Raw genomic sequence first — 27,429 nt, forward strand, 5'->3', positions numbered from 1 at the left:
ATGGTATCAGAATTTTGGATATTCATCATGGAAACATTAATTGGTCATGTGAGGTGGGGGAGATTGGCAGAACAGACAGCCAAGTGACAGTCCTCTGATCCAATGGAAATCACAATTGTCAGATTGACAGCATTCTAGCCCAATGGATTTATTTTTTTATTTTTTGGGGGGGGCAATCATATTTTGTCATATATATCATATATAGCGCTTTTCTAGTCTTAACGACTACTCAAGGTGCTTTAACATAGTACAGGAACCATTCACCATTCACACACATTCACACACTGGTGCTGAGGCTGCTGTCCAAGTTGCACCTGCTCATCAGATAAACATTCACACACATTTACACTCTGATGGCCCCGCCCCTGTCTGCGGGAAAATGCAGTTTTCGGATAATTCCCTGTGGGTTTGTTACTATAAGTGCTACCTTTCACATTATAAATAGATGCATTGTCAATATAAAAATGTTGGCTAGTGCAGCTTTAAATTCTAAAATAAATCAAACTATCGTGACAACGTTGTGCACATCAGACAAAAGATAACACAAAGAGGTGAAGTGGTTACATATCAACCCCTTAGCAACACTGACTGAAGTATATTAAAGCATAAAAATGGCCACTCTGATGCACTTTAAACACTGAGCATTATAAAGGTAGTATTTACCTGCATTATTTCTAAGTGCCCATGACCCAAAGAAACCTTGCTGCCTTCACCAACAACCCCATCTGAGCCTTCCTGTTTATGTAAGAGTCTTTGTCTGTGGGACCTTTCTACTCTGATGCATAATGCATAGGATGCAGCCTCACTTGATCTCTGCTTTCCAGACTGGCAAGCAACCTCCTGCACTGATAACATCTAACTTCCATATAAATCGGGCAGATTACCCTGACCCCGAAGGTCAACCACAGAAAGCCAAAGTCCTATCTCATTCGCTCTCAATCTATTTCCCCCCACATAGATCCTTTTATTCACACAATTACACATCTCTATCCCGGGGCTTTAACACGTAAACACAATCTAAAAATGAAATGAGCCTCTTTTTAAAATGATAATCCAATACCATAACATTTCTCCATGTAATGTGCGCACGTTAAACGAGCATATGTGGAGCTGCGTGGAGAAAACACAAAACTAAGCAAAAGCTGCCATTTTCTCTCTGCAGATCCCACGTTTTTTGCTTTTTTACCCCTCTGCAGAGGCTTCATTTATCTTATCTGCCTCATTTGCCAAATGAATTGTGATATGAGTAATTTCTGTAGTGCTTCATTCTCCCCTTTATATTTCTTAGGCGTTTGAATTTAGACCGTGCTATGACTAATTGTTTTTTCCCCACTGTATACCAGGGTCAGTAAATCTATAACACACTTTTAAGATGCCAACCTTGAATGAGGATGTATCGCTGCCTTGTAGGGGGAGAGGATCTTTCCAGGACATCAACCAGGTGTGTGCGTGTGTGTGTGTGTGTGTGTGTGTGTGTGTGTGTGTGTGTGGGGGGGGGAATCAAATTGATTTCCTTCCCAGTTTCCTACCCTACACACGCCCGTGGATTTCTTCCCACGGAGAGCAGATCCAACATCATTATCAGTCATTATCTATTACGTGAGGCTCAGAGCTAATTCAGTCCATCTTGATACGCCGGTGTGATTTAGTGAACTGATCAACCATGACAATTTCTTTGTCTGGCTCTTGAGGCTCGAGACTCTACACCCGCCCCTCCCCCACCCCACCCCCTAATCCCCACCCCCCCCCCTCCCCTCAACCCTCCTCCCACCTCAACACCCCATAGGATGTGACTTGAGGGAGTTTGAAAGCCTTTCCCCCCTGATAACTTGTTAATACTTGTCAGGCTTATTGATGAGTCTATTGCAGAGATTCCTCAGGCGTGTTCTAGAATTAGACTCGTGGAAAGACCTGGACATGCTTCAATAGAGCCACACTGACATCTGGTGGAGGAAGGAGGAACTTAAATTTGGGATTTATTTCTCAGGGAGCAATTACTGTAATGGACAAGCTGCTGCTGGAAGAAGAAGAAGAAGAAGAAAAAAAAAGGATCAACCTATGACTCACAAAAACAGAAAAAAGGAAACCATGTTTCAAACTTGTGCATGGTGTTATATGGGGATAACGAGGTGAAATCCATCCACCTACACAAAAACTGTCTCGGGGCTGGAAAAAAAGGAAGGAGACGGAGCAGCAGTTGGTGTCTCACCTGATCTAATTGAGCGGAGCTCTTCTCTGCTTTCCCCTCAGTCAGCTGTTTGTCAGGCAGAAGGAAAAACTCCGCTGCTGTGGGTAAACCTGGGAGGACGGTGACCAGAAGCCGATCCTCTCGCACGCCTGTGGCCTGTAGGGGAACGAGAGGGGGGAAGCGGTTCAAAAGTTCATTCCTGAAGAGACGTGCTCGTAGCACTAAGTGTGGAAACTGTCAAGTATTGACAGCTGCCATCGTATGCCTGCTCAACACATTCTTACTCTCCCATCGCGGATGCTTGGCCAGGTGCCTTTGGGGTTGTTATTGACTCCAAGTCAGGCGTCCTATCTAAACAAAAATTTATAAAAGGTGCGTTTACGTGACACGCGAGACAAGAGCGGGACAGTTGGGTTTAGGTAAAGGAGAACGGGACAGTTGGGTTTAGGAAAAGAAGAGAACGGGTTGGCCTGCTTACAGTCATACTTTTCTGTAAGCAGAGGCGATTTAAGCCATTTTTTTTCTTAGATTAAACTTGAGCCTGGAACCCCTAAAAAATAATTGCTAAAAAAAAAAAAAAAAAAAGGTCTGTGTTAATCTATTGTGAGCTAAGGAGTTCTGCCCTAGGAATAGCACAGCATCGTGGAACTAAACTTGCAATCCCGATACCTAGATCACTAAGAAAATAATTCTGAGCCATGTTCAGAAAATAGTGCAAGTGTTTAGTCAAAATCACATGAATCTCTAATTTTCAAAAGTTATTGATACTGCATTTTGGACATGCCTGCTTTTCTTCTCAGAATATTTTTTTGAGCATTTTAGGCCTTTATTATGATATGACAGCTGAAGACATGAAAGAGGAGAGTGAGAGGGAATGACATGCAGCAAAGGGCTGCAGGTGGGAATTGAACCCAGGCCTGCTGCATCGAGGAGTAAACCTCTATAAACAGGCGCCTGCTCTACCAACTGAGCTACCCGGGCGGCCCAGTGTCTGTGTTCTATAGATAAATATCCAATATCATTTGTTCTACCGCCTCACCTTTGTAATGGCCCAGTGGCTCAGCATTAAAGCATGTTTTCTCAGAGTGATTGGTGTCTTTGTAGTTACATAATTCAGTGTTTCCGCTAACATGATGGTTCAAAATAATGTTGAAATGCACAGTCAGCACAGTAGAATAACCCCTAAAGCTCCTGTCTGTAAGACAAAGCAGCTTTACTTGTATAGCACATTTCAGTGCCAAGGCAATTCAAAGCGCTTAAAATTTTTTTTCAAAAATGTGTTAATGGGAATATAAAAATAGTCAAAATACAATAACACAGGTATGAAAGTTATAGTGCAGTAGAAGAAATGAAAAATGATTTGAAGAAAGGCAGCATCGAAAAGAAAGGTCTTCAGCCTTGATTTAAAAGAACTGAGAGTTGCAGTTTTTCTGGGAGTTTGTTCCAGATATGTGGAGCATAAAAACTGAACGCTGCTTCCCCCTGTTTAGTTCTGACTCTGGGGACAGCAAGCAGACCTGTCCCAGACCACCTGAGAGGTCTAGGTGGGTCATAATGTAGCAGCAGATATCAGAAATAAACCATTCAGTGCTTTATAAACCAACAGTAATATTTTCAAACAAATTATAGAGAGACAGGAATCCAGTGTAAAGACTTGAGACTGTGAGTACTCTCATCAACACTGACTGAAGTATATTATATCATAAAATGGTTAAAGATGCGTATCATATATTAGTATCAGCCAATACTGAGCCCAGCGGCTGAGGGCTTTTATGTGTCTGTGCTCATGGGCTCATCATCTCATAATCCATCCATGCAACATTTAACCCATACCAGCCCTGTTCAGACACTTTGTTAGCAGCATCACGCAGCTAAATGTTGCATGGATGTCGCTGTTGTACTCAGTCTACTAGGAATGTAAAACACAAAGAGAGCTTGTAATTTACCAAATGTTTTCGCTGATTCCTGCGAGAGCCTCTGCTTCTCGTTCCAGCTCGTTTTTTTTCCTCTTTTTTTTTGGTTCTGCCTTCTGGGCTGGGGTTGTCATGACAAAAAAAAATGACAAAACAGACATGTTCACTGAAGACTGAACAGCCGCGTATATTTTTGGCATCAGTTCTGATTTTGCAGGATCAAAACGTGTGAAAATATGATGCAAGGCCAAGATTGCTTGTTGCTAGGAATCCGAAAAGTATCGACGTATCGATGATGCAGTAAAAAACAAAGTTAATGAGGCAACATCTGTACCTGCCATGGCGTGCGTGGCTTTTCGATCATGTCTTACTTTTGACAGGTTGCAAACACTCGACTCCAAGCGTCCATTTAGCTCGGTGCAGAACATATTATGCCCATACTGGCATTTATTCTTCTGTACACAACATCCACAACCTTGTAACGGTACGGCCCTGAACTCACACAGTGCGTGGGAGCCAATGCAATCGGCATGCTCTTGAACTGTAATTTTCCTTCTCTCACTGCTCTTGCCTTGTCATTCATCATCATAAAAGTCTGATTCATGTCTCAAAGCCTCAGGGAGGTCACACTGCACTAATAGAGCGTCAGAGGTCCAGTCAAGCGCTGACAGTATTTACCAGAGTAAAGGGACGGTTTCGGTGAAAAGACCTGGGAGAGGTTTACCTCGATCAGAGAGTTCTTGATGACTCGGCTCACGTCTAGCCTCCATTCTGCAACATCAGGGTTGTGGTCGTCCAGGTTTGATGAGAAGGCCAGCAGATGAGAGCGGAAATATTCTGCAGGGGTGGAAAAAGTAAATGCATTTAATGAGCGATGAAAAGTCAAAGAGTTCATCCTAATCTAGGAAAATTTTACTAAAATTGCCACTTGTGTAGAGGTACAAAGATTAATCGATTAGTTGTCAACTATTACATTTATCACCACTATTATTAATTATTTAATATCTTTGAGTACTGATTATATTTGAGTTGGCTTAATAAGTACTTCATGAAAAAAAAAAAAATCTATTAAATGCACGTTTCTCCAAAGATTTAAGCTCTGACAACCTCAGACTTTTGAGTTTATAAACTCAAACAAACTTAAGTTTTTTGAGTACTGCTTACTTATTCAGGTTTGCAGTGTATTTTGATATTTGATTAATCTGTTTGAGTAATTTTTTTTATAATAAGATTCTGTGATTCCAGCTTAGTTAAATGTGAAATATTTCTAGTTTCTTCACTCCTCTGTGACAGTGAACTGAATATCTTTGATTTGTGGACAAAGAGGACATTTCAGGGTGTCATCTCGGGCTTTGGAGCACTGATTGAACATGTTATGACATTTTATAGACAATAATTATAATTGAGAAATCGAGAAAAATAATCGAAAGATTAATTGACAATCATTAGTTGCAGCTCTGAACTTGTGTCTTATTTTCATAGTTTTGGCCTTCGTGTCAGAGTTCATCAAAGTAGAGCTACAGCGACACTGGAACAACGCAGTCCAACATTAGAAAAAAACACACGAGAGTAAACAACAGGTTATCCTAATGATCTAAACCAGTGGTTCAAGTGGGTCAAAGGGATTTCCAGAGGGTCCCCGGCAAAAAGGGGCAATCATTATTTTCACTATAATTCCATCTACAGGTACAAGTAAAACAATGACAACAATGTTTGACTATTTTGGATCATGGGTTTCATACACTCTCTGTAATAAAACCTTTAAAAGCCCAAATCAGATGGGGGACCCTGGGACAAAATCGTATCAAGTAGGTGGTCCATGGTCTAATTTGCATCAGTTTAGGGGTCCACGACGTGAAAAAGTTTGGGAACCACTGATCTAAACCTCTTTATCTGGAGGTAAAACCGAAAGTGCGCTCCCCTTGCCGAGCGCTAAAAGTGTTATCAAAAATCCTAAATGATACGTTATTGTACAGGAAAACTCTGTGAGTAAGTATAATCTAATAAAGAGTTGGTCCAAGTTGCTAAATTGTTTACTAATAGGCCTCCTTCATACATTAATTACATGACATTCATAAGAAATCTTTATCATAACAACAACCCGTTGTAAAAGCTGACTCCTTAGAAAGTGGTATCACATTATTATAAATACCTATAGATTAACAAGCCAAAACAACAACAACAATAAGACCCAGGTTGTCATATAAGTGGAATTCTCCTCTCTCCTTTAATAATGACTATTAATACATCTATCTGTTTCTTATTAAGCAAATTGTGAAAGAGCCATCTTGTGTTTCCAGAGCTACAGAATCCAAGTGGAGATGGAGTGACACAGTGGGCTCACCGTGGACAGCGATGCTTTTTCTGTCCTGCAGAATAGTATTCCCTGCAGACACCTGTACAGTGACTGTACTGATGCCTTCCCGGGAGAATGTGCATGCCACACTTCCCTCCAGGGTGATTACTGGCTGCTGGGGGAGAAAGAGAGACATATAGAGAAGGTAGGGGAGAGGGAGAGAGTCAGAGTAATATACCTTTATCAACGGCAGGTCTCACACTGCTGTTATTTACACTACAGAGGTGTGAGCCTCCTGGTGCACGCACAAATACACTGTAAAAAATGAAGAAATGTTAATATTCTGGCAGCTGGGGTGCCAGAAAAAAACTGTAAAATAATGGACAATGACTTCCTTGTAAAAATTAATTTATTTTCCATAATTAGCTTTAATTTGACATGAAATCTTGGGTATTTCTTGTCTTTTTCATGTTAAATGAAGGATATTTACACCTGTTTAAACTAACTTTCTCTGTTTGTCTAACTTAAGAAATTTATTTACAGTATTGAACTTAAAATCAACATTAAACCTGAGTTTAACAGTTTAATCTATAAAATAAAACATACATATTTGTGTAATTATGATAAATTCGTGAAGGCATTTACAACTTTTTATGTGAAAACAAAGAAAAAAATTAAAACTGTTCGGCTATTCACAGTTTCAGTTTTTTTATATTCTTTTACCAGTGACATCTATATTCACAGTCTATTTCATATTGTTTGTTGTTTTTAAAGAATACAGGAAAAATCTGTAAAATGAAACAGAAAAAAAAATGTTTTAGAATGTGTGTAAATATATTCACAAACGCACACACACACACACACACACACACACACACACACACACACACACACACACACACACACACACACACACACACACACACGTGCATGAGAATACGTTGAGAGCTTGCCAACATTCTGTGCTGTGCTGAATAAAGTGTCGGGGCCCGCAGAGAGTTCCCTGCGTGACACCAGCAGCTCCTTTCTATCATTACTCACATCTGCATTTGTTCTTTAAATAGGAATAAGATGCTAATTATGCTGCGGTTTGTGACCAGCTGACATAACTGGCTGTCCTTGTGGAAGGCCGCTGTTGGTGTTGAACAAACACATTTACACAACTACAATTATGAGGACAGATACTGAGAGTGGAGCATTTGTACACACTGTACAGGGCTCCAGAGGAATGGAGGTTGTTTCTTTTAGTCTCCTTCATCTAACAGTCTCCTCTAGTTGTGAAATAACATTGTACTAAAATGCAACTAACATTGTGTGAATGTTTTTTTTCTATAAGTAAACATTTAAAGGTTTAGTTTATTAAATTACAAACAAGATATTTTCTCAAATAACTTGTGCTTCATTTATAATTTGTGGTTTATTGACTCTTAGTTACTTATCCTAGCAACTCTTTTTAAACTATAAGTGCGTAGTTTCTGTCTCCCCCATGAGGAATTCTAAGTAATGACAACACCACTGTTGTTGCATCCACATGATACAAGCCTTCTGTAATTGCGCACGCGCCCCCACCCCTCCTCCACACAGTTACTTGTAGCCAAAGAGGAGGGTTAAAAAAACACGATGGACTCTTCAGAAGAGGTCATAATCTTCACTCGAGCTTCTGCGACATCACATACTGAGAAATCCAGAGAGAGTTGTGTGGAGCTGATAGTCTTAATTAGCTTTGTAGCAACTCATTTGGCAATGGCTTGAATGTAACGGACGTTTATTAATATCAAAAAGTTACGCACTAAAGCTTTAACATATTGGGGGATGGGCTTGTTTGCAATCTTACCAGGTATTGGACATCATATCAGTCAGACACACGTAGGTCAAGGAATTGACCATTAATAGCAAATGTTTACAGAGCTATATTTGGAGGGAAAAGGCTCTACTATTTGAGGAAGCTCCTTAAGAATCAGAGCAGAAACAATGACTCATGTCAATGTACAATCAATGCATTTATTGGTGCATACTGCCACCTGCTGCATCAGAGTGGTCAGCTTGTAAAGTCAGTGAAAACAATTAATCGGCTATAATTTAATGATTGAAACAATACATCATTATTTAAATTTGCTGTTGTCGGTCGATAATGTATGGTCATATGTATTCTCCACCAATAATCATTTTGCACTATTTTGATTCCACCCACCTTCATAGTATTGAGGTGGCAAAAAAAAGTTTCAAAAGCAGAGTTATCTAAATCTGTGTGCACAAAATTAAAACTATCTGCATGGATAGACAAGATATTTTCTGACATTTTAACTGTGTGGGGTTGGAGTTTGGAGCAAGAATGAATAAGAGACACACTTGACTGGCTATCAGTAATTAGGCTGCTTGGTCTCTAATACGTCAGCATGCTCGGATGCTGATTAACAAAAGCCACACTTTTTTTGCAACCTGGATGCAAAAAAAAAAATATTTAACAAAATAATGATTCTCACATTTTGGAGCAGAAGAGTCAGCAACCTACTTAATTTGCAAACGGCTTAACAAAAGTAAAAGCTCATAGAGAATTGGGAAAAGTCTTGAGCGTACCTCTGTGTTATTTCCGATCCACCAGATGTAGGTGACCGTTCCCACTTGGCTGGGCCAAAGAACAGCAGTCAGGTTCACTTCCTTATTCCTCACCGCCACAAAGGGAGCTGAGAGATGGATATACTCCAGCTGACCTACTCAGGCACACAGATACATCACAGAGTGAACTCTATGCACTGTGTCGCAAATGTGCAAAAACACGGAGAAAAAAAAACAAAAACGGAAGCCACGACTTTATTATTTTTTCAAATGAAGAAAAAAAAGAGGGACAGGGAGGTTTGTAGCTGGGTGGGGAGGGTGACTTTTTTTCCTCTTCTCAGAATTCTGTCCTGCGCTGGGACCGTTGGCTGCCATCTGTGTGATATTTTTCATTCATGGCCCCCCTGAGCCTGCGGTGGCTCTGTTTGTTCGGCTGGCACATAGGATTGACAGATTGGCGGGGGCAACGGCACTCCCCGATCAATAAGTCAACTCCGTTACATCTGTCACCTCCTTGAATATGCCGGGGAGAGGGGGGGTGGTCAGCCCTGTTACCTATGAGGCTGCAGCAGTTGCTTCCGTATAGGCTGAGTGGCTGTGAAGCTTAAGCCAACTTGAGTGGAAGTGTGATGGGATTTGTTCTATCTCACTTGTTTGTTTGGTTAAGGGAGGGGAGCATGTTCTGTGAAGAGATAAAGCACAGAATGTGCTACACTGTGTACAAGCTGACAGCCGCGATTGCACTGAATGTGATAAAAAAAAAAAGAAGTGGAAAGCCAAACGAGCCAAAAGCACGAGTAAATACATATGCAAACTTGCAAACACAAGTCTAACAGAACTCCTTGGTATCTCACATGTTACATGCAGGTAGAGCATGACGGTCTCTGAGCCGAGGCTGTTCTCCCCGGTGGCAGTCACTCGGTAGATTCCCACGGCTTTGTAGATGTGTTTGATCCCGTCCTCAATGGAGCTCACGTTGGAGTAGGTGAGAGCGTGGCCGTCTCCGAAGTCCAGCGTGATGCTTGTCCTCGCCCCGTCGCCCTGCACAGGACAAACACTTTTTTATCAGCCACAGATTCACTCAGATTTGAAGTCACTTGCTATCACTCCATTAGCACAGAGCACTTTTGTCTTGCTGGAAAAAAAAAAAAAAATATGTGTAATTATGTCCTAGAGCTTGACACTTTCACTGCAAAGGTCAGAGCTTTGGTTGTCACTGTGGTCCTGCTTTGTTAATCGGTGTTTTAAGCCCCCAACATTTCTAGGATTAGGCAATAGTTATGGGTATGGGTATGGTTATGGTTATGGTTAGGGTTAGGGTTAGGTTAGGTGCCTTGAAGTCAATGGTCGCATTGCTGCCTGGAAGGAGACGTTGGGGGCTTAAAACACCATCGAGCTCCTGCTTTTCACAGCCTAATGTAGTCTCCCATTGCCAGACCTACAGTATCTCCACAGTGCTGTGGAGAAAGGTCTGGCCCCTCCACACATACCTTCTGGGATAGGAGAAAAAATAAACTCTGGGTTGTTTGCATTTCTTTAAACTAATCCCAAAGGTCTTGGGTGGCGCTAAGCTCTGGACGCAGCTACGGTGGCTCTGCTAAGAAGGAGCTGGTTGAGTCATGAATACGCATTGTGGAAGTAGCCTACATGCTAACACTGCTGCAGTGATGGCTCAACCAGCTCCTTCTTGTTGGTTATTGGCTGAAACGCGGTTTGTTATGTTTCGTGGGTGCAGGTTGGCGCAGTTTGTTATTGTTGCCGTTTGTGGAGCCTGAGCTGTCTTTAGACACCTTACAGTGTGTTCAGGGGACAGGCAGCTAGCGGATAGTGAGGAGATGTTTTCTGTATGTGAAAAAATGTTGTAGCCTAAAAACACGTCACATCACTTAGAGCACCTAAGTGATGTAGTATTAAAGTATTAAAAAGATTGTTGGGTATCGGGCTCGGGCTCATAGTTCCAGTTAATGTGTTGGGCCCGGCCGGGCTCTGACTCAACATGCATGGGCTCGGGTAGGGTCGGGCTTGATTTTTTGGGCCCGATCTAAGCTTTACTCTAAATTAGTAAAATGAAACAACTTAATGTTTCATTATCTCCCTCTTGTCACGTCATAGGAAAGCACAGTGCTATTGCCAGAGTGACAACTTTGTGGCTCATTTTCTGTGTAGCATGAAGGAATGTTAGGAGGGTGGAAGTAGCAAGCTAACGTTAGCTAACCAAGCGGTAGCACGGCCCCTCCGCTCTATTCGACACCGCAGAGTAAATTCTTTGCCCGAGAGAATGGTTGATAGCCCGGGAGAGGGACAGTCTGGTTAGCCGTCTTCTGGTGTCTGCTGTCCTCCTGGCGACTAGTGAAGCAGAGGGACAGTATCTGTTCGGTTCTGCTGCTGCTGATTCAAGCAAACACGGTTTGTTTTGGGTATCATAGCAACGTTTGTATGTGGTTTTCCTTTTAGAATGACGGATAGATTTCCGCTGCCTGCTGGTATAGAGAGTTGGCCATCGACTGTAGTCTCTGCGGTGTGTTCCAGTGGCAATTTTTGGCCAAGACAAAGGCGACGCGGGCCGACGTGAGGCGACCCCACAGTCGGCCTTCTTTGCTACTAGTTCTTGTGCCATTGGCTTGGTGTGTCACAGACTTAATGCCAAGTCCCTCATTAGGAGGGATGTTGGGGTGGTGGATGGGATAAACAAACACAGGACTTTCACCCAGGAGACGGGGGGTTTGTGTCCCTAAAAATAATTTAACTTTAGGGAACACGTTCAGCGCCATGTGCATAACCAGAAGTTAAGTAGGGTCCGATTTGAACCCAAACCACAATGTTTTTCTAAACTTAAGTAAGTACTTTCTGTAATTAAACGTAACCAAACTGCAACCTTTTCACAACTTTAACAATGTGTTTGAAACCGCGACCGTTCTCTGGTTTACATATGAGGACAGAACAGAAAAATACTTTGCACATCTAAACTGCTACAACTATTATTTTTAGTCATAGTTCCATTATCTTTATTGTGACTATAATTGCCACTGTTCATCACACCCCCAACCAGCGCCGGCAGATTCCCGCTCACCAAGAGCCTAGTTCTGTCCGAGGTTTCTCCCTAAAAGGAAGTTTTTCCTCGCCACTGTCGCACTAAATGCTTGCTCTTGGGGGAATTATAGAGTGAGGTCTACCCTTCTCTATCTGTAAAGTGTCTTGATTTAATACTATGCAGCATTTAATGTATAAAAGGGGCTACAAAAATGAAGTTATTATTATGATTAGCATAAGCAGGCAGCATTGTATGACAAATATGTATCTAACAAACAAATGCTACAGTATGAGGGCAGTTAGTGAAGATTTGACTTAAACTGTGTCCTAAATCTTCCTACTAGATACTAACAGAGTGCATGTTCAATGTTAGTGTGTTAATATAGTGAGTGTTTGTAAAGAGAGCGTGAACAGAACATGGTCGGAGCTGAGCATCATGTTTTAGTCTCCATAGAAACAATCCAGTCAGGGGACATTTTCGGAAAATATGATGAAGCACAGCTGCCAGCATCAGCTAACTGCAATTCCATATCCCATACGCATTTTAATTAATTTAACAATAACACCTGTTTTTCCACTTAGCAGGAGAACTAAATAGGAAAGTGACAAAGTGCTTCTGGTGTCAGAATGTGTCACTTCTGCTTTGATGTGACAGTCAGACCATAAGGAATAGTGCAGATTAAGTGCAGATAAAGATTTACTTACACTATAATGTTGGTTTATGTAGAAAATACTGATGATTTAGACTTTACTCTTTAATTAATTAGGGCTACAAGTAACGATTCCTTACATTGTAGATTAATCTGTTGAATACTTTCTCAATTAATTGATTAGTTGTTTGGTCTATAAAATGTCAGAAAATGGTGAGAAATGTTTGATCAGTGTTTCCCAATGCCCAGGATGACGTCCTCAAATGTCTTTTTTTGTCCACAACTCAAAGATCTTCACTTTACTGTCCCAGAGGAGCAGTGGAGGAATGTCACTAACTACATTTACTCAAGTAATGTACTTAAGTACAAATTTGCGGTACGAGTCTTTTCTTTTCATGCAGAGAAATATTGTACTTTTTACTCCACTACATTCATCAGCTTTAGTTACTAGTTACTTTACAAATTAAGATTTTTTGCACATAAAAAACACATGTAGTTTTACTATAAATCAAACTACCCAACAATATAACGGCCTACAAGTCCATCTGAAATAATTAAACCCAGCTGACTGAACCCAGCTGATTTGATCTTTCTAAATATGTTTTACTTTTAATACTTTAAGTACATTTTCCTGATGATACTTACTAAAGTAACATATTTCCAATGCAGGACTTTTACTTGTAACAGAGTATTTTTGCAGTGTGGTATTAGTACTTTTACTTAAGTAAAGAATCTTGCTCCACCACTGCAAAGGAGTGAAGAATCTACAACATTTGGTTACACGTTACTTGAGGTATCTACATAAGAGTAACAAGTCATAAACGTTTAAAACATAACGCTTCTTTTAGTAAGTGTCATTTGGTTTTTGTCATGACAAGTTATGGTTATGGTTAGGGTTAGAGTTAGAGAGGGTTAGGGTTGATGTGTTCATGACAGTGTCATGTCACTCTTATCAAGTAAAGTGTTACTGAACATTTTCACATTTAAGAAGCTGGAAACAAAGAACTTTTTATCATAAAAAATGACTCAAACCGATTAATCCATTATCAAAATACCTCATTAGCGATTAGCAGTTCATTTACTAGTAGACTACTAACCGATTAATAATTTAATCTTTGCAGCTCTATATAATATAATGACATTTACTTGGTGTGACAGTTCATGAAGCTTTTCGACAGCTTACCTCCTCCAGAAAAAGCAGGAAGGTGACGTTGGTGCCCAGTGTGGCGCTCAGCGTGCCCTCGCTGGTGACCAGGTGGAGACCTTTGGGTGCTTGGACGGGACACTGCTGCCTCCTGGCTGTGTACTCCACGCTCACTCCAGCTGTACAGTTGTTAGAGACCACTTTCCTGTAGCTGGGGTGGAAACACAAGCACAAAGCTTAAAGATGTAGATACAGTATGTATATGCAGGAGAACACACACTCTGTCACCCTGACATGGATCAAAGTGTGTTATGTTCTGGAGATTATCCAGAGGAACAGGGACACTCTTGGTTGGTCGGGGTGGTGGAGGGGTCAAATGGGACAGGACTTTCACCCAGGAGACCGGGGTTCGTGTCGCCGGATTTGCCCCGCGTGTCACTGAAACGTACATTCTGTAACCCCGCCCATGATCTTCTCCTAAACCTAACTGTGCCGTTCTTGTGTCAATCAGTACGTCCCGACCCAGAGCATCAAAAAGGGACGTCAAGCGTCACGACGCTAAAGGAGACTTTTAGCGTGAATAACAAACACCGAAGGCACATGACCAAGTAATTTATGCGATGGGAGTGAGAATGTGTTGTTCACTCATATGACCAGTGTTGTGGAGTAACTAGTTACATGTAACGGCGTTATGTAATTCACGGTCATTTCATTTGTTAGAAAAATAATCCAAAAGTAATCAAACTTAATTTGTTACAGGACTTTAATGAAGTAATTAAAATAGTTACATTACTTACATTTTTTACAGGGTAACTAGTAATCTGTAATCTATTACAGTTCCTTCCCAACGCTGCATATGCCATGGTTTTCATTAGTCATTCATTAGAGTGTGCCCAGCTGTCTGCCCAGAAATGTGTGAAGTAGTTCAAATGAGCATCTCTTTCCCTGATCACGTTCAGGACTTCTTGCTAGGGCGGGCTCGATTATGAAAAAAAATAAACATCATAATCACAATTATTTGGGTTAATATTGAAATCACGTTTATTTAACACTATTACTTGTTGACTTTTGGAAAGATGTCTTTTTGAGTTCTCCTTTGAAGAAACAATATAAAAATGATATTCAAATGTTTCATTTAGTATTAAATAACAAGGTCAAGTGCACTTTCACAATCTTTTGAAAACAAATAATGAATAAAAGACAAATAAAAGAAAAACTAAAATAAATTTGATCAAAATAAATTTGCCATAAATCAGTGTCATAACACAGACTACGAGACAAAATAAGAGTTTACTTGCAAAATAATAGTGTTTCTTGATTACATAGTTTTTTTGTGATGGAAATCGCGACCAACATACGATGATTTGCTCAGCCCTACCTCTTGCCCATGTTGGCTTGAAAGTTGAAATGATGGAGAACAGCTGTTACATGGACCTTGAGGTGAGGTTGATTTTGTCAGAGAGAGAATAATCTGGAAAAGCCACCATACTTTACACTCTCTTATGCTAGGATCAGACTACATTAATTCAGCCCGATTTGGACCCGACAGACACGTCGCGGAGAAACGTTCAAAGTCGTGCTGGATTATGAAGGTCGGGACCGACAAACGCGTGTCTTTACCTCTCGTTAGTATGACATCATCAAAGATCAGCGATCTAACGTCTCGGACGCTTCACGGCCACGACGCAGAAAGACTAGCATGACCGAATTATTTGTCTTTTTCCACCTAGTGTGACATGTTCTACGATGTGTTCCTTGACATTGACCAATAGGAAGAGAGAGTGCTCCGATCTCTGGCGCACATATGTTAACATGGCGAAAAAAGAGGACGCTATGGCTGCTGTCTGCTAGAAGACAGATACACACAGTGGCCGTATAGGCTTTTTCACGGCAGGGATCGCCCCGCTTCCCAGCGTTGCACTCTAGCGGGCTCGCCGCTAGCAGTTATCAGTTTCTCTTCACTTTATCCACTGACAAGAAAACAGTCTACACGCTCCTACAACCACAATGGCTGCACCTGATTGGACTAACGCTACATGTACATCCCGGATTTTAAAACCGACCATAATGGTGGCTTGTTACATGTGTTGTGGAACAGAGCTAAGCTAGCTAGCTAGCTAGGGAGCAGGTTGAGCATCGAGCTAGGTGACGTAAATTGTGTGAGACGAGAGGTGTAGTTCACTGAGCGGTTTCACACTAAACTAAGTGGTACTACGACAAACCTACGGCTAACTGAGACTTTCTTTGGTTGAAAAATTATCTTTTAAATTGACGAACGTCATATTTGTAATCCATGGCTCAATTCAAACGGGATAAAAAAATGATTTGCCTCTCCCCGTTAAATACCGTTCATATTTTTTCTGAGTTAAGTTCCCATGAGGACCACCGGAAGGGGCGTGACTTCGGCTCACTATAACTAACTTGATAACTTTCAGATCCTTAAGCTGTTCTGAGCACACATCGCTGGTCGTCTGTGTGACATCATCATCATCTCTCTCCTTCAGTCGATGTCTGTCAGCTGCTCATTGCTTGCATTCTACTCAAATATTAGAAACACTCAAGCAGAACCAGAAAACCCAAAATGTAATAAATTTGGTGTTGCTCCATTATTTCTGAGAGCAGAAGTGTTGGCGAGTTTTGGATATTCTGTCCAATAAAAAAGCGATCTCGATCACGTGACGTGCGTTTACGGTGTTTTGGTGCGTTTGATAAAGTGCAGTGTGAATGCAAACCCAACCAAATGAAAAATGCAACAATGCTGCAACTTCACCCCCGAATCGCGCCAAGTCCACTGAACTGTAGGTGTGAAAGCGCCCTTACACTGATATGGAATCTTTCATTTACAGCTTGACTTGCAAACACTAATTCACTCACAGCAGATTACATCATTACCACTCTGAAATGGCATGTCTGATCATTCAGCCTACATTTTCCTCAACCTGTCCTTGTAGTCCCTGAGAAACTAATTAATTAATTTGCTATTCAACTCAAACGCACCGCTCACTTTTACCCAATGCCTGCGAGTCACTATTGAGAATATGTGTGCTGATTCTAGTCTGCTGTCGTGCTGTGCTTACCCGGTGCTGTTAAGGAAAGTCATCCCCGTGGTGCAACTCCTGGACATGGATGACGGATGGAACCAAAAGGCAGGGGTGCACTTGCCATCGGTCCGCCTCTCGTAGCCATAATCGCTGTAATGACCAAAGCAGACAAAAAAACAGAGAGAGTTATCCAGTCAGAAACCGTGGAGGAAACACTGACAGACACAATGACAGACTGACGGATGCAAATATTCCTGAGGCTGGAAAATTCAATTCTAAAATGAGAACATTTGTAAATGTAAACTTGACTGATATTAGTCCCAGACAAATCAATCAGAAGATAATAAAGTATTCCAAGCTGAAAAAGGATATTGACTAGTTTATATCAGCGTTCTACTTCCAGGATTGTTCAGGTGCCGCCGGAAATTCCGCCGACTGTCCCTCATTTTCGGTGGATTTGTGAGGACTATGGTTAACTGCTCCTCAGATCTCTGCAGGGTAAATCCAGACAGCTAGCTAGACTATCTGTCCAATCGGAGTTTTCTCTCGCACAACTAAAACTACTTTTGAACGTACACATGTTCCACCAAAAAAAGTTCCTTCCTGACACTATTTAGAAGCGGCTCCGAGTGGAGCTTAGTGCCGGCCATGACAATTCTGATTGGTTTAAAAAAATGGCAATAAACCAGAGCCTGGTTTTCTGTGTGTGGACTAGCCAGACCCTCCTCCGCAGCGCTGCAAAGGAAGGCCTGGCAATGCGAGAATAGATATTAGAAATTTGGATACAGAATTGTGGGAAATATGTAAAATGAACGTAATCTTATGTCTCCACTGAGGTTACAGCGACTATTCTGTGCCTCTTTGGTGCTTGTTTAAACACAGCCCACAAGTTGTTTGTCCTACAAATTAACAGGCAGAGCGGCGCTGTGTCCCCAAAATGATAGGGACAAATTGCCCCAATTAGTGCGACATGCACACAGATGCAAAAGGGTTGTGATTGTTAATGAAAGCTATTAGGCTTGCTGATTTATGGTTTTGATGGCGCTTATTCCAAGAGCTGCCTCGCTCAAGAGACCTGCAGATTTGGGACCAGAGTGAGAGAAAAAAAAAAGCGAAATTACTACTGCTGATGATTAAAAGGAAGTGGGTTGTGAGCATGTGGAAAATCATTCTCTGTAACGGCACGTGTAACAGAAAAAGTCACCAGCAGCAGCAGCAGCTACAAGCACTGATACACTGATCTGTAAATTATCGAATTATCAAAACCCCAACAACAATAGAAATAAACCCACTGTACATTACTTATTCAACATTCTCAATATGAAAGGCAAGGGCTTTTTTGCATTTATATCCATTCATGTCCATCTATCAGATTACGAGTTATGTTAAAATTGGTTATCATGCTCGGATGCAGACGGAAATTCCGCCGGATGCATGTCTATTCCGTTTCCTTCCTCTTTCTTTGTGTTGGAATTTTAAATTAGGTGGATTTGTGACTATGGTTAACTGCTCCTCAGATCTCTGCAGGGTAAATCCAGACAGCTAGCTAGACTATCTGTCCAATCTGAGTTTTCTGTTGCACGTGTAGGATTCTCGTAGGGTACAGATTTGATCATTGGCAAATTATTAAAGATGTTTTATCAATATTAATAAAGTTATGAATATGGTTATTAATAACTTTATCACATCGACAAACAATCAAAACGGGGCACCACCCTGCAAGTCAGGGACCAATAATCAAACTGTGGAACAGTCTCATTTCTGTGGTAATCCTTTAAAAAGGAAATAAAGGAAGGGGTGAATCCAAGCACGGACCTGATCGACCAGCAATTATTACAACAAGTACACAAATAATCACAAGCAACTGCTAATTAAGTATAATAAGATTTATTAATGTCACAATTATCAGTAGCTAATCAATAATCCTTCAATAATAAACTTATATACCTTTTTACAATATCACAACCAAAAACAAAGCAAAAACAAAGCAGCATGGACACGTCTGTGTCTGTGTGTGTGTGAGTGTGTGTGTGAGAAAGAGTGAGTAAAAAAGGAGGGGCGGTGTCGAAGTGTAGTCCTAACACAAAAACAACTCAAAAAATGGCTACTCCTGTGAGCTGCACAAAACTATTTAGCCTCAAGAGGGCGGTAGTGGTGCTGGGTGCATGGAGAAGGGCCGAAGAAGCCGGGAGGGTTGCTAGGCAACGCGCATGCTTAGCCGGTATGGTAGCTAGTTCCTGTGTTAGCTATGTACAAACGTAAGCCGATTCCACGTGGCTAAACTACAACGTTAGCTCTGGAGCTAACGCTGTAGCCTGTAGTCTGTGTCGTGTGTGTGTGTTAGTAAAAGAAGAAAGAGGAGAAGAGTAAAGAAAAGAGGCACTCTGATCTTAGTTATCGATAATGACCCAGTCCCCCTCAGCTACTCCGGTCTGGGCTAACGTGTAGTTAGGACAGACTCTGAGACTTTTGTTTTGCTGAGGAAAACGCACTATAACCACTACAGTGGCTAACAGTTGATTTTCGCGATTTTCTCGCAGACAGTAATTAAAACTCTGTGAAAGGAGTGATTAAGCAGGTAGCGATTACGGTTTACCAAGCTACTTAACACAACCAAAATCAAACAGTATAGTGATCAGTTATACATTCACAGAACAGATTAATAATCACATATGGACCAGTACATGATTAAACCAGATCACCTTAATGGCAACAAGTGGTAGCGAACCCTTTGCTCATTAATAAACACACTACTTATCTCTGCCCAGACGTAAGCCTCCTTACGGTGTGTTCAGTCCGTTTGTTTCTGTCCATAGATTTCCACAGAAATGAAACAGACGAATCTCCTGGCGCTCGTCAGCAGCCACGGAGAAACTTCCTCCAAAAAGGCAGCAAAGGGGGGCAAGTTTAGTCGACTTTGTGAAGAAAACGTTGTTTATCCTTCTTCTGCAGGTATGATAACACTGGTGCGTTTTCAAGGATCCACCGAAATAAAATCCACTTTCTCCAGAAAATGGAAGTTCAGCACAAGCTCTTGTGCGCTCCCCTCAGCAACGGAGTTGCAATGGAAAATGAGGATTTTCCTAGGATCAGGCTTTTTATAGGTTAAGACCCCCTGCTGTGTTTATGGTCCCGCTGAACCAATAGGAAGACTCGAAACTCTTGAAAGGGTGAAGACTACAATCTTGTAGTTCTTTGACTTCCTGCCAGTTGTGAGGCGTTTCCCTTCTGGCTGGCACTTTCGCATAGAGGTGTGAATTACCCCGGCTTTGGGGTTTACATGCAGGCCAAGATTCCTTTGTCTTGGCCACATGTTCCTTTGTCTCTGAGCACATGTGTGTCCTGTATCCAGAGGTCAGTTTAATCTGAGGCCTTTTGGTTAAATCAGGTTTAACCAGACTCTTGGTCCCCAACACACGACTAAAACTACTTTTGAACGTACACATGTTCCACCAAAACAAGTTCCTTCCTGAGGCTATTTTTCCCGGGACTCCGTGCGGAGCTTAGCACCACCCATGACGATTGTGATTGGTTTAAAGAAATGCCGATAAACCAGAGCACGTTTTTCTCCCATCCCAGAATGCTGTGTGTACTAGCCAGACCCTCCTCCGCAGCGCTGTGGAGGAATGTCTGGCAATGGGAGACTAGGTTAGGAATAATGGCTTAGAATTGTTCACACAGCTCACCGTAGGAGTTGTGTAGATAGGATTATACAATCTGTAGTCTATATCGACGGCGTTATCATTGACCGGATTGTTCCGGTGCCACCGGATTGTTCCGGTGCCACCGGATGTCCCTAATTTTCGGCCGGATGTCCCTCACTTTCCGCTTTCTTTGTGTTGGCATTCTAAACTGGGTTTAAAGAAATGCCAATAAACCAGAGCACGTTTATCTCTTATCCAGGAATGCTGTGTGGACTAGCCAGACCTTCCTCCGCAGTGCTGTGGTGGAGGGTCTGGCAATGTGAGACTATACAATCTGTATATAATATGTGGATTATGTGTGTACTGTCTGAATTAATGCACTTCTCAGATTTAGCCATTTGTTACACGGGCTGGTGATGAATTAATTGACACTCATTGTTAAAAAGAGTATGCACTCCTAGATGTCAGTATGCAGAGTAAATACACATCATTTTTTTGTGTGTTCTTTATGTACACTATTGTCCCACAACGCAACACACAAGAGATTCTTACTAGTGCTGCAAATGGGAATTCACCCACAAAGGCGCTATATACACCTGTTAAAAACTACAGTACCCAGCTGTTTTAGGAAATCATTTAGCCTTCAAACTACTGATTTGTGAGCCATTTCTAAGGATTTATATTAGTGTACATCTTTAGTAGGAACCAACAGGCCCAGGGCCGGGTGCCACAGACAGGAGCTTTTAAAGGTCCCACGGCATGAAAATTTCACTTGATGAAGTTTTTTAACATTAATATGTGTTCCCCCAGCCTGCCTATAGTCCCCCAGTGGCTAGAAATGGTGATAGGTGTAAACCGAGCCCTGGGTATCCTGCTCTGTCTTTGAGAAAATGAAAGCTCAGATGGGCCGATCTGGAATCTTCTCCTTGTGAGGTCATAAGGGGAAAAGTTACCTCCCCTTTCTCTGCTTTGCCCGCCCAGAGAATTTGGCCCATGAGAGAGAGAGACATCATGGCTTTTAAACGAACAAAGTGGCAGTTGGTCAAGGCAACACCCCACCCTCCACCTTGCCCCCCCTCTTCCTCAATAGCTACAGACACAGAAATGGCACATCCTAAGGAAAGCTCATTGTGGGACTGGCTCTAGTGGCTGTAATTCTGCACCAAGGCTGAATTTTGGGAAAGAGACTTCAGATACAGTATTAGGGGACCACTAAGGTCTATATAAAAGAGACTTCAGATACAGTATTAGGGGACCACTAAGGTCTATATAAAAGAGACTTCAGATACAGTATTAGGGGACCACTAAGGTCTATATAAAAAAAGACTTCAGATACAGTATTAGGGGACCACTAAGGTCTATATAAAAGAGACTTTAGATACAGTATTAGGGGACCACTAAGGTCTATATAAAAGAGACTTCAGATACAGTATTAGGGGACCACTAAGGTCTATATAAAAGAGACTTCAGATACAGTATTAGGGGACCACTAAGGTCTATATAAAAGAGACTTTAGATACAGTATTAGGGGGACCACTAAGGTCTATATAAAAGAGACTTCAGATACAGTATTAGGGGACCACTAAGGTCTATATAAAAGAGACTTCAGATACAGTATTAGGGGACCATATAAAAGAGACTTCAATACAGGTCTATATAAAAGAGACTTCAGATACAGTATTAGGGGACCACTAAGGTCTATATAAAAGAGACTTTAGATACAGTATTAGGGGACCACTAAGGTCTATATAAAAGAGACTTCAGATACAGTATTAGGGGACCACTAAGGTCTATATAAAAGAGACTTCAGATACAGTATTAGGGGACCACTAAGGTCTATATAAAAGAGACTTTAGATACAGTATTAGGGGACCACTAAGGTCTATATAAAAGAGACTTCAGATACAGTATTAGGGGACCACTAAGGTCTATATAAAAGAGACTTCAGATACAGTATTAGGGGACCACTAAGGTCTATACAAAAGAGACTTCAGATACAGTATTAGGGGACCACTAAGGTCTATATAAACAAGACTTCAGATACAGTATTAGGGGACCACTAAGGTCTATATAAAAGAGACTTCAGATACAGTATTAGGGGACCACTAAGGTCTATATAAAAGCATCCAAAGAGCACCATGTCATGGGACCTTTAACAGCTGTGACAAGAAAATGAAATTGCAGAGAGTGGCTAGGCAACTCGAAAAATCTTTCTGAAGTGTTTGAAGTTTTAATGGCAGCAGCATTATAAAGTTGCAATTTGTGTGACATCCGTCAGCACACACAGTGCATCACTGATTTCTTATATACAAAGTTGGGGGCTCACAAGAAACAGATTCAAAATAGAACAGTCAAAATGGGAGCAACCAAGGCCGAGATATCCTGACTTTTAGATCAAAATCCCCGAACCCTGTATCTTACGTTCCCCATACTGTAGCTAAAATGCGTCTCTTCATTAAACCGTCTGTGCCTTGTCAACACCCCCATATTTCAAACTCCATGCTCCTGTTTGTAACCCAGGCTCTGTGTAGTCTCCAATCCTCATTAGGTTTATTTTTTCACATTTCAAAAAGCTTCCAGCGGAGTCACAGAGCACATTATACAACCTGTTCGTGGCTGATTAACTCATCATGACAGGTAAACTGGCTTTGCTTTGTAAAATTTGGTAGAATTCCCCTTTAACAACAACACAAAGGGAATGCAAACAGGACTGGATATGTTATAGTTAAAAAAAAAAAAAAAAAAAAAAGGATAAAAGAAAGTATACTCACCATTCAAAGTCAGCCTCTGTACAGTCACAGGGGCCCGACGTCATGGACACAGAGTATGTTTTTCCCATAACGCACCTGGACGTGGGCTTCAGCTTCCGGTAGATTCTTTTCACTCCCATGAGGCACGGCTCGCCCTGCGGGCAGATATTTCAGCAGCGAAGGGAGAGGAGAGAGTTTTAAAAAAAATTAGCTGCTTTTTGTAACTTGCCACCATAAATAATTTAAATAATTTACACGATGCAAGTTTGTGTGTGTGTGTGTGTGTGTAAGTGTGTGTGTGTGTGTGTGTGTGTGTGTGTGTGTACATGCATCCCACTGTGTGTGAAAAGCGGCGTTGTCTCGCATAACTTCCGCTCGCCGTGCATTCCTGTTATATTTTCATGGCCTTGGTGCTGTGTGGTGTGCTAAACTCAACAACTGTTCCTGCCTTGCGAGTGTCACACTGGAGAATGGGCTGCTTGAGTTCTTTTTTCAGAGATCTTATTTTTTTTATCTGTGATATTAAGTTTATCGAATGAGAACAAGCAGTCGCAAAAAAAGCTGCCAGCACCAAATCCATTTTTAGCCTTGGTATCTATGCGTTTGAAGTAAATATAAAATCAGGAGTTTTTGGAGTGCAAAAAAAAAAAAAAAGATGAGAAGATAACATCAGCCTGTTCCACGGTATCCTCCATGCTACACTGCTGCTCTCTTCTTTATGACTGGGGCATTCTGTCTTTGTGCATTAGGTGTCAGTAGTGAGATGCTTAAAAAATCTGACTGGATCCACAAATAGACTCCCAGCTTCTGAAAATGTTCGTCACTTTCCCACTGGTTTTTTAACACAAACACTGTCCTCTCTTTGGAGGTACTGTAGTGTTCAGTTTATTATCGCAGCAGCCTACAGCACCTCTACATTTAGCCGGCTTAGCCCTGTAATTGGCTTGGACTCTTGTCATCTTTCATGCTATATGTTTTGTTCATTAGCCTGCTCTGAGCATATGGGTGTCTGAACCAATTACAGAACGCGGCGGTGAATAAAGGCACGCTCTGAGCCTCTGGCTCGGCTTCAGGCCCGGCCAGGTTGATGGCTTTTTGGGCAGGTTTAATTTAATGTATGCAGGGGGGTAAGAGTCGGTACACTCCGATCATCAGCAGGAATGGCTGGATAAAGTGCACAAGTGCTCTCAGAGACTGAGCTTCAGTCCGCTCACTGTACAGCCAGGCTTAAAGCAGCCACTGATCACACACTAGCCTGAGGCTGAAGCCTGGCGTTTGATCAACCAAATCTTAAAAAGGTGTTGTAGGTGATTCTGCGCAAAGATTGTTGATATTTAAACTCAAATGCCAAACAAATGGAACTCGACAGTGATCGCCCACTTTTTTAACAGCTCTGGTTCCGGAAGCGTTTTTCCATATTCAATTGTTTCATTGACGTTTCGAAAATTGCTTATATAAAGAGTTTTAAGTCTGGAACCAAGCCAATCAGCTACGAGATGAATAGTGAGCATAACACATTTGATTCGCCGCAAAAAAAACATTTTGAAAACGGCAAAACAGGCAAAGGTACAACACTGTGTACAGAAACTATCAGAGACTTCAATGGTAGAAGCTCGCTCTACCCGTTCACAGTTTCGCAGGTACAGTAAACGTTTCTATGGTAACAGCAAGTTGGACCAATCAGAGACGTTGCTGTTACGCTTAGGATTGTGGAAACTGTAGTTTTTCTCCATAACATTGCGGATAAAATATGTTTTTCTTAAAACAAGGTTGATTCATACAGACTTCCAGCTTCTACAGGAGCAGAAACATCGGACACACAACCACGTAGCTCGGGGTCAGTCTGCCTCGGATGGTTTAGACATCATGGCTGATAATCTAAATCCTTATGGAGAAAATCAACGGGATTTTTACTTCCGGAACCACACTGTTGAGCTCTATACAACCCTCCCCTTTAGAAGCGGTGGAGTGTAGTGTTACCGTAACTAGCATCCTGTGCGCCGATGTTTCAGTTCTCTCTAACGTCCGTTTTCGGAGCTTCAGAGAAAAGCGCGGGCATTTAAGTGGCACCTAAATAAGGCACCGAAATCCGCGTTGCTATTCGGTCTGGTAGATAACGGTTGTTAAGGCACCGGTGCCGTATCAGCACTGGGTGTCGGACACTCCCCCCCCCCCAAAAAAAAAAAACTCTTCGGATCAACACGATTCACGTGGATGACATTTTCCCATTCAAAAGGGCGATTTTCGCCGAAAAGCGACTAGTTTGCAGGTATGTAGTTTAGTTTGTAAGTAAAAAAAAAAAAAAAGTCAGAATTCAGAATTCTAACTTTATTCTCAGGCTACATTTACGTTTTGGTAAACTGTAGACATTCAAAAACACTTCTCACCCGTTTTGGTTTGGAATCTGTGGGTTTGCGTTGCAGTCTCAATGGCTGAAAACGGAGACCTTTGGCAACGCCGACACTGACGCCAACGTTTCTCCTCCTGATTGGGTCTTATCGGTCACGACGTCTTGTTCTCTGAGACTAAAGCTACTAACGTTACCATGGCAACTACCAGCAGTGGGCGGAGTCTCCACACTGCCTCCTGTTTATGCCCAATATACCAGGATCTTGATGAGATATGAGGTTTGGGCGAGTTATTTTAAACAGAGATTAGTTATTCTACTGGAGATAAAAACACTTGGTGCACCGATATCACTTATGGCTCAAAACTCAAATGCTTAAAAATCAAAACGTAACAATGTTAATATAGCCTAAGAATTCTGAATTAAAACCTCAGAACTCAAATACATTTTTCACATGTGTCCCATACATGTGTATTCCGTACATGTATATATTTCTTTTTGTCAATTTTTAACACATATTTTGGACAGAGCAATAGATTTTTTTGAGTGGAACCATTTTTTTTTAAGTAAATAAAAAATCAAAAATCCCAAATATAATAGAAATTGTGATGCATCACTTGCTTTAAGGGTAATTTGATAAGAAAATATATCACATAAAATGCATGTTGGCTGTTAATAAAACAATCTAGCTAGTTTAAGATTCTCTTCCATCTGAGACTTAGATGTAGATTTCTCCACCAACTGGTACAAATATTTTAAGGCTGTGTGATAAACAACAAACAGTCTTTATCTCCGTGCTGGCATGGGCTGTACCTGGTTCAGAAGGTGCCACGTCTGATAATCGGCCTCTGTACACCTCCTGTTGAAGATGGACCGGAAGTCGATTTTCACCAGCTGCCACTCCGAGCGATGACTGACATGGCCGAAGATCCTGGAAAACAGCCACGCATGCTGCTGCTGGTTATATACAAAACAGGCTGCAGACGTTGAAGGATTAGCTGATATTTCTGTTTTTCCTATTTTCAACTAATTCTATAAGACCAAACCCAACAGTGACTTGATCCTATCATTAAGATATATCTTATTCCTCTGTGCCATAGAGCTTCATTGTTGTCCAAAAACTGTTAAACTGTTAAAAACAAATCAATGAACCACACTCTTGCACTGGGTGACATGTTCCTTCATCACCATGAACACACACACACACACACACACACACACACACACACACACACACACACACACACACACACACACACACACTATATTACCGACAGTGGACTATCAGGCTACACCGACCAAGTGTGGACTTCTATTTCTGGTCATTTAAAAAATAAAAAAAAATAGAAAAGAACATTTACTTTTAAGATCTTTTTTTTATAATATTACTGAAAATAGTTTTTTTTTAAATGTTTTTTAAAGAAATTGCCAAGAGGGGACTTGCATCCCTAAGCGATGTCTGCATATTAAAAAGGGGGCCTCCATATACTGAAGTGAAACTGTCTGTACCCATTCTTTCAATGATTGTTTGTTTACAGCAACTACTTAGTTTATTTCAAAGATTGATGATTCAACTTTAATCAAACATTTCTCTGTTATACAAATATTAAGAACTAATCAAGCCACTTAAATAGAGAATAAACAATGTTTTACCTGCAAATCAGAAGTAACTTGACTGCATGCACTTATAATCAAGGGATGAAATACTAGCAACAACATTGATTTTATCAGGTAACACACACACACACACACACACACACACACACACACACACACACACACACACACACACACACACACACACACACTGGAGTTTATAGAAGTTGATCCTATACACCATCACGGTGCCATTATTTTTCACGAGAGCACC

At 41.4% G+C, this 27,429-nt stretch overlaps 1 protein-coding gene across 1 annotated transcript in view; it reads right to left on the reverse strand.

Moving 5' to 3' along the window:
* sorcs1 (sortilin-related VPS10 domain containing receptor 1) overlaps window positions 1-27,429 on the reverse strand; it is a 171,403-nt gene that overhangs the window by 8,369 nt on the left and 135,605 nt on the right. Inside the window, exons 15-23 of the mRNA XM_028589998.1 lie at window positions 26,373-26,490; window positions 23,234-23,367; window positions 16,855-16,968; window positions 13,817-13,988; window positions 9,808-9,994; window positions 8,975-9,108; window positions 6,446-6,569; window positions 4,826-4,938; window positions 2,210-2,344 (exon numbers count right to left, since the gene is read on the reverse strand). Coding sequence (XP_028445799.1) covers window positions 2,210-2,344; window positions 4,826-4,938; window positions 6,446-6,569; window positions 8,975-9,108; window positions 9,808-9,994; window positions 13,817-13,988; window positions 16,855-16,968; window positions 23,234-23,367; window positions 26,373-26,490 — 1,231 coding nt within the window. The remainder of the gene's footprint in view (window positions 1-2,209; window positions 2,345-4,825; window positions 4,939-6,445; window positions 6,570-8,974; window positions 9,109-9,807; window positions 9,995-13,816; window positions 13,989-16,854; window positions 16,969-23,233; window positions 23,368-26,372; window positions 26,491-27,429) is intronic.

The sequence above is a fragment of the Perca flavescens genome, chromosome 2, assembly GCF_004354835.1.
Source record: "Perca flavescens isolate YP-PL-M2 chromosome 2, PFLA_1.0, whole genome shotgun sequence".
In the NCBI taxonomy this organism is placed as follows: domain Eukaryota; kingdom Metazoa; phylum Chordata; class Actinopteri; order Perciformes; family Percidae; genus Perca; species Perca flavescens.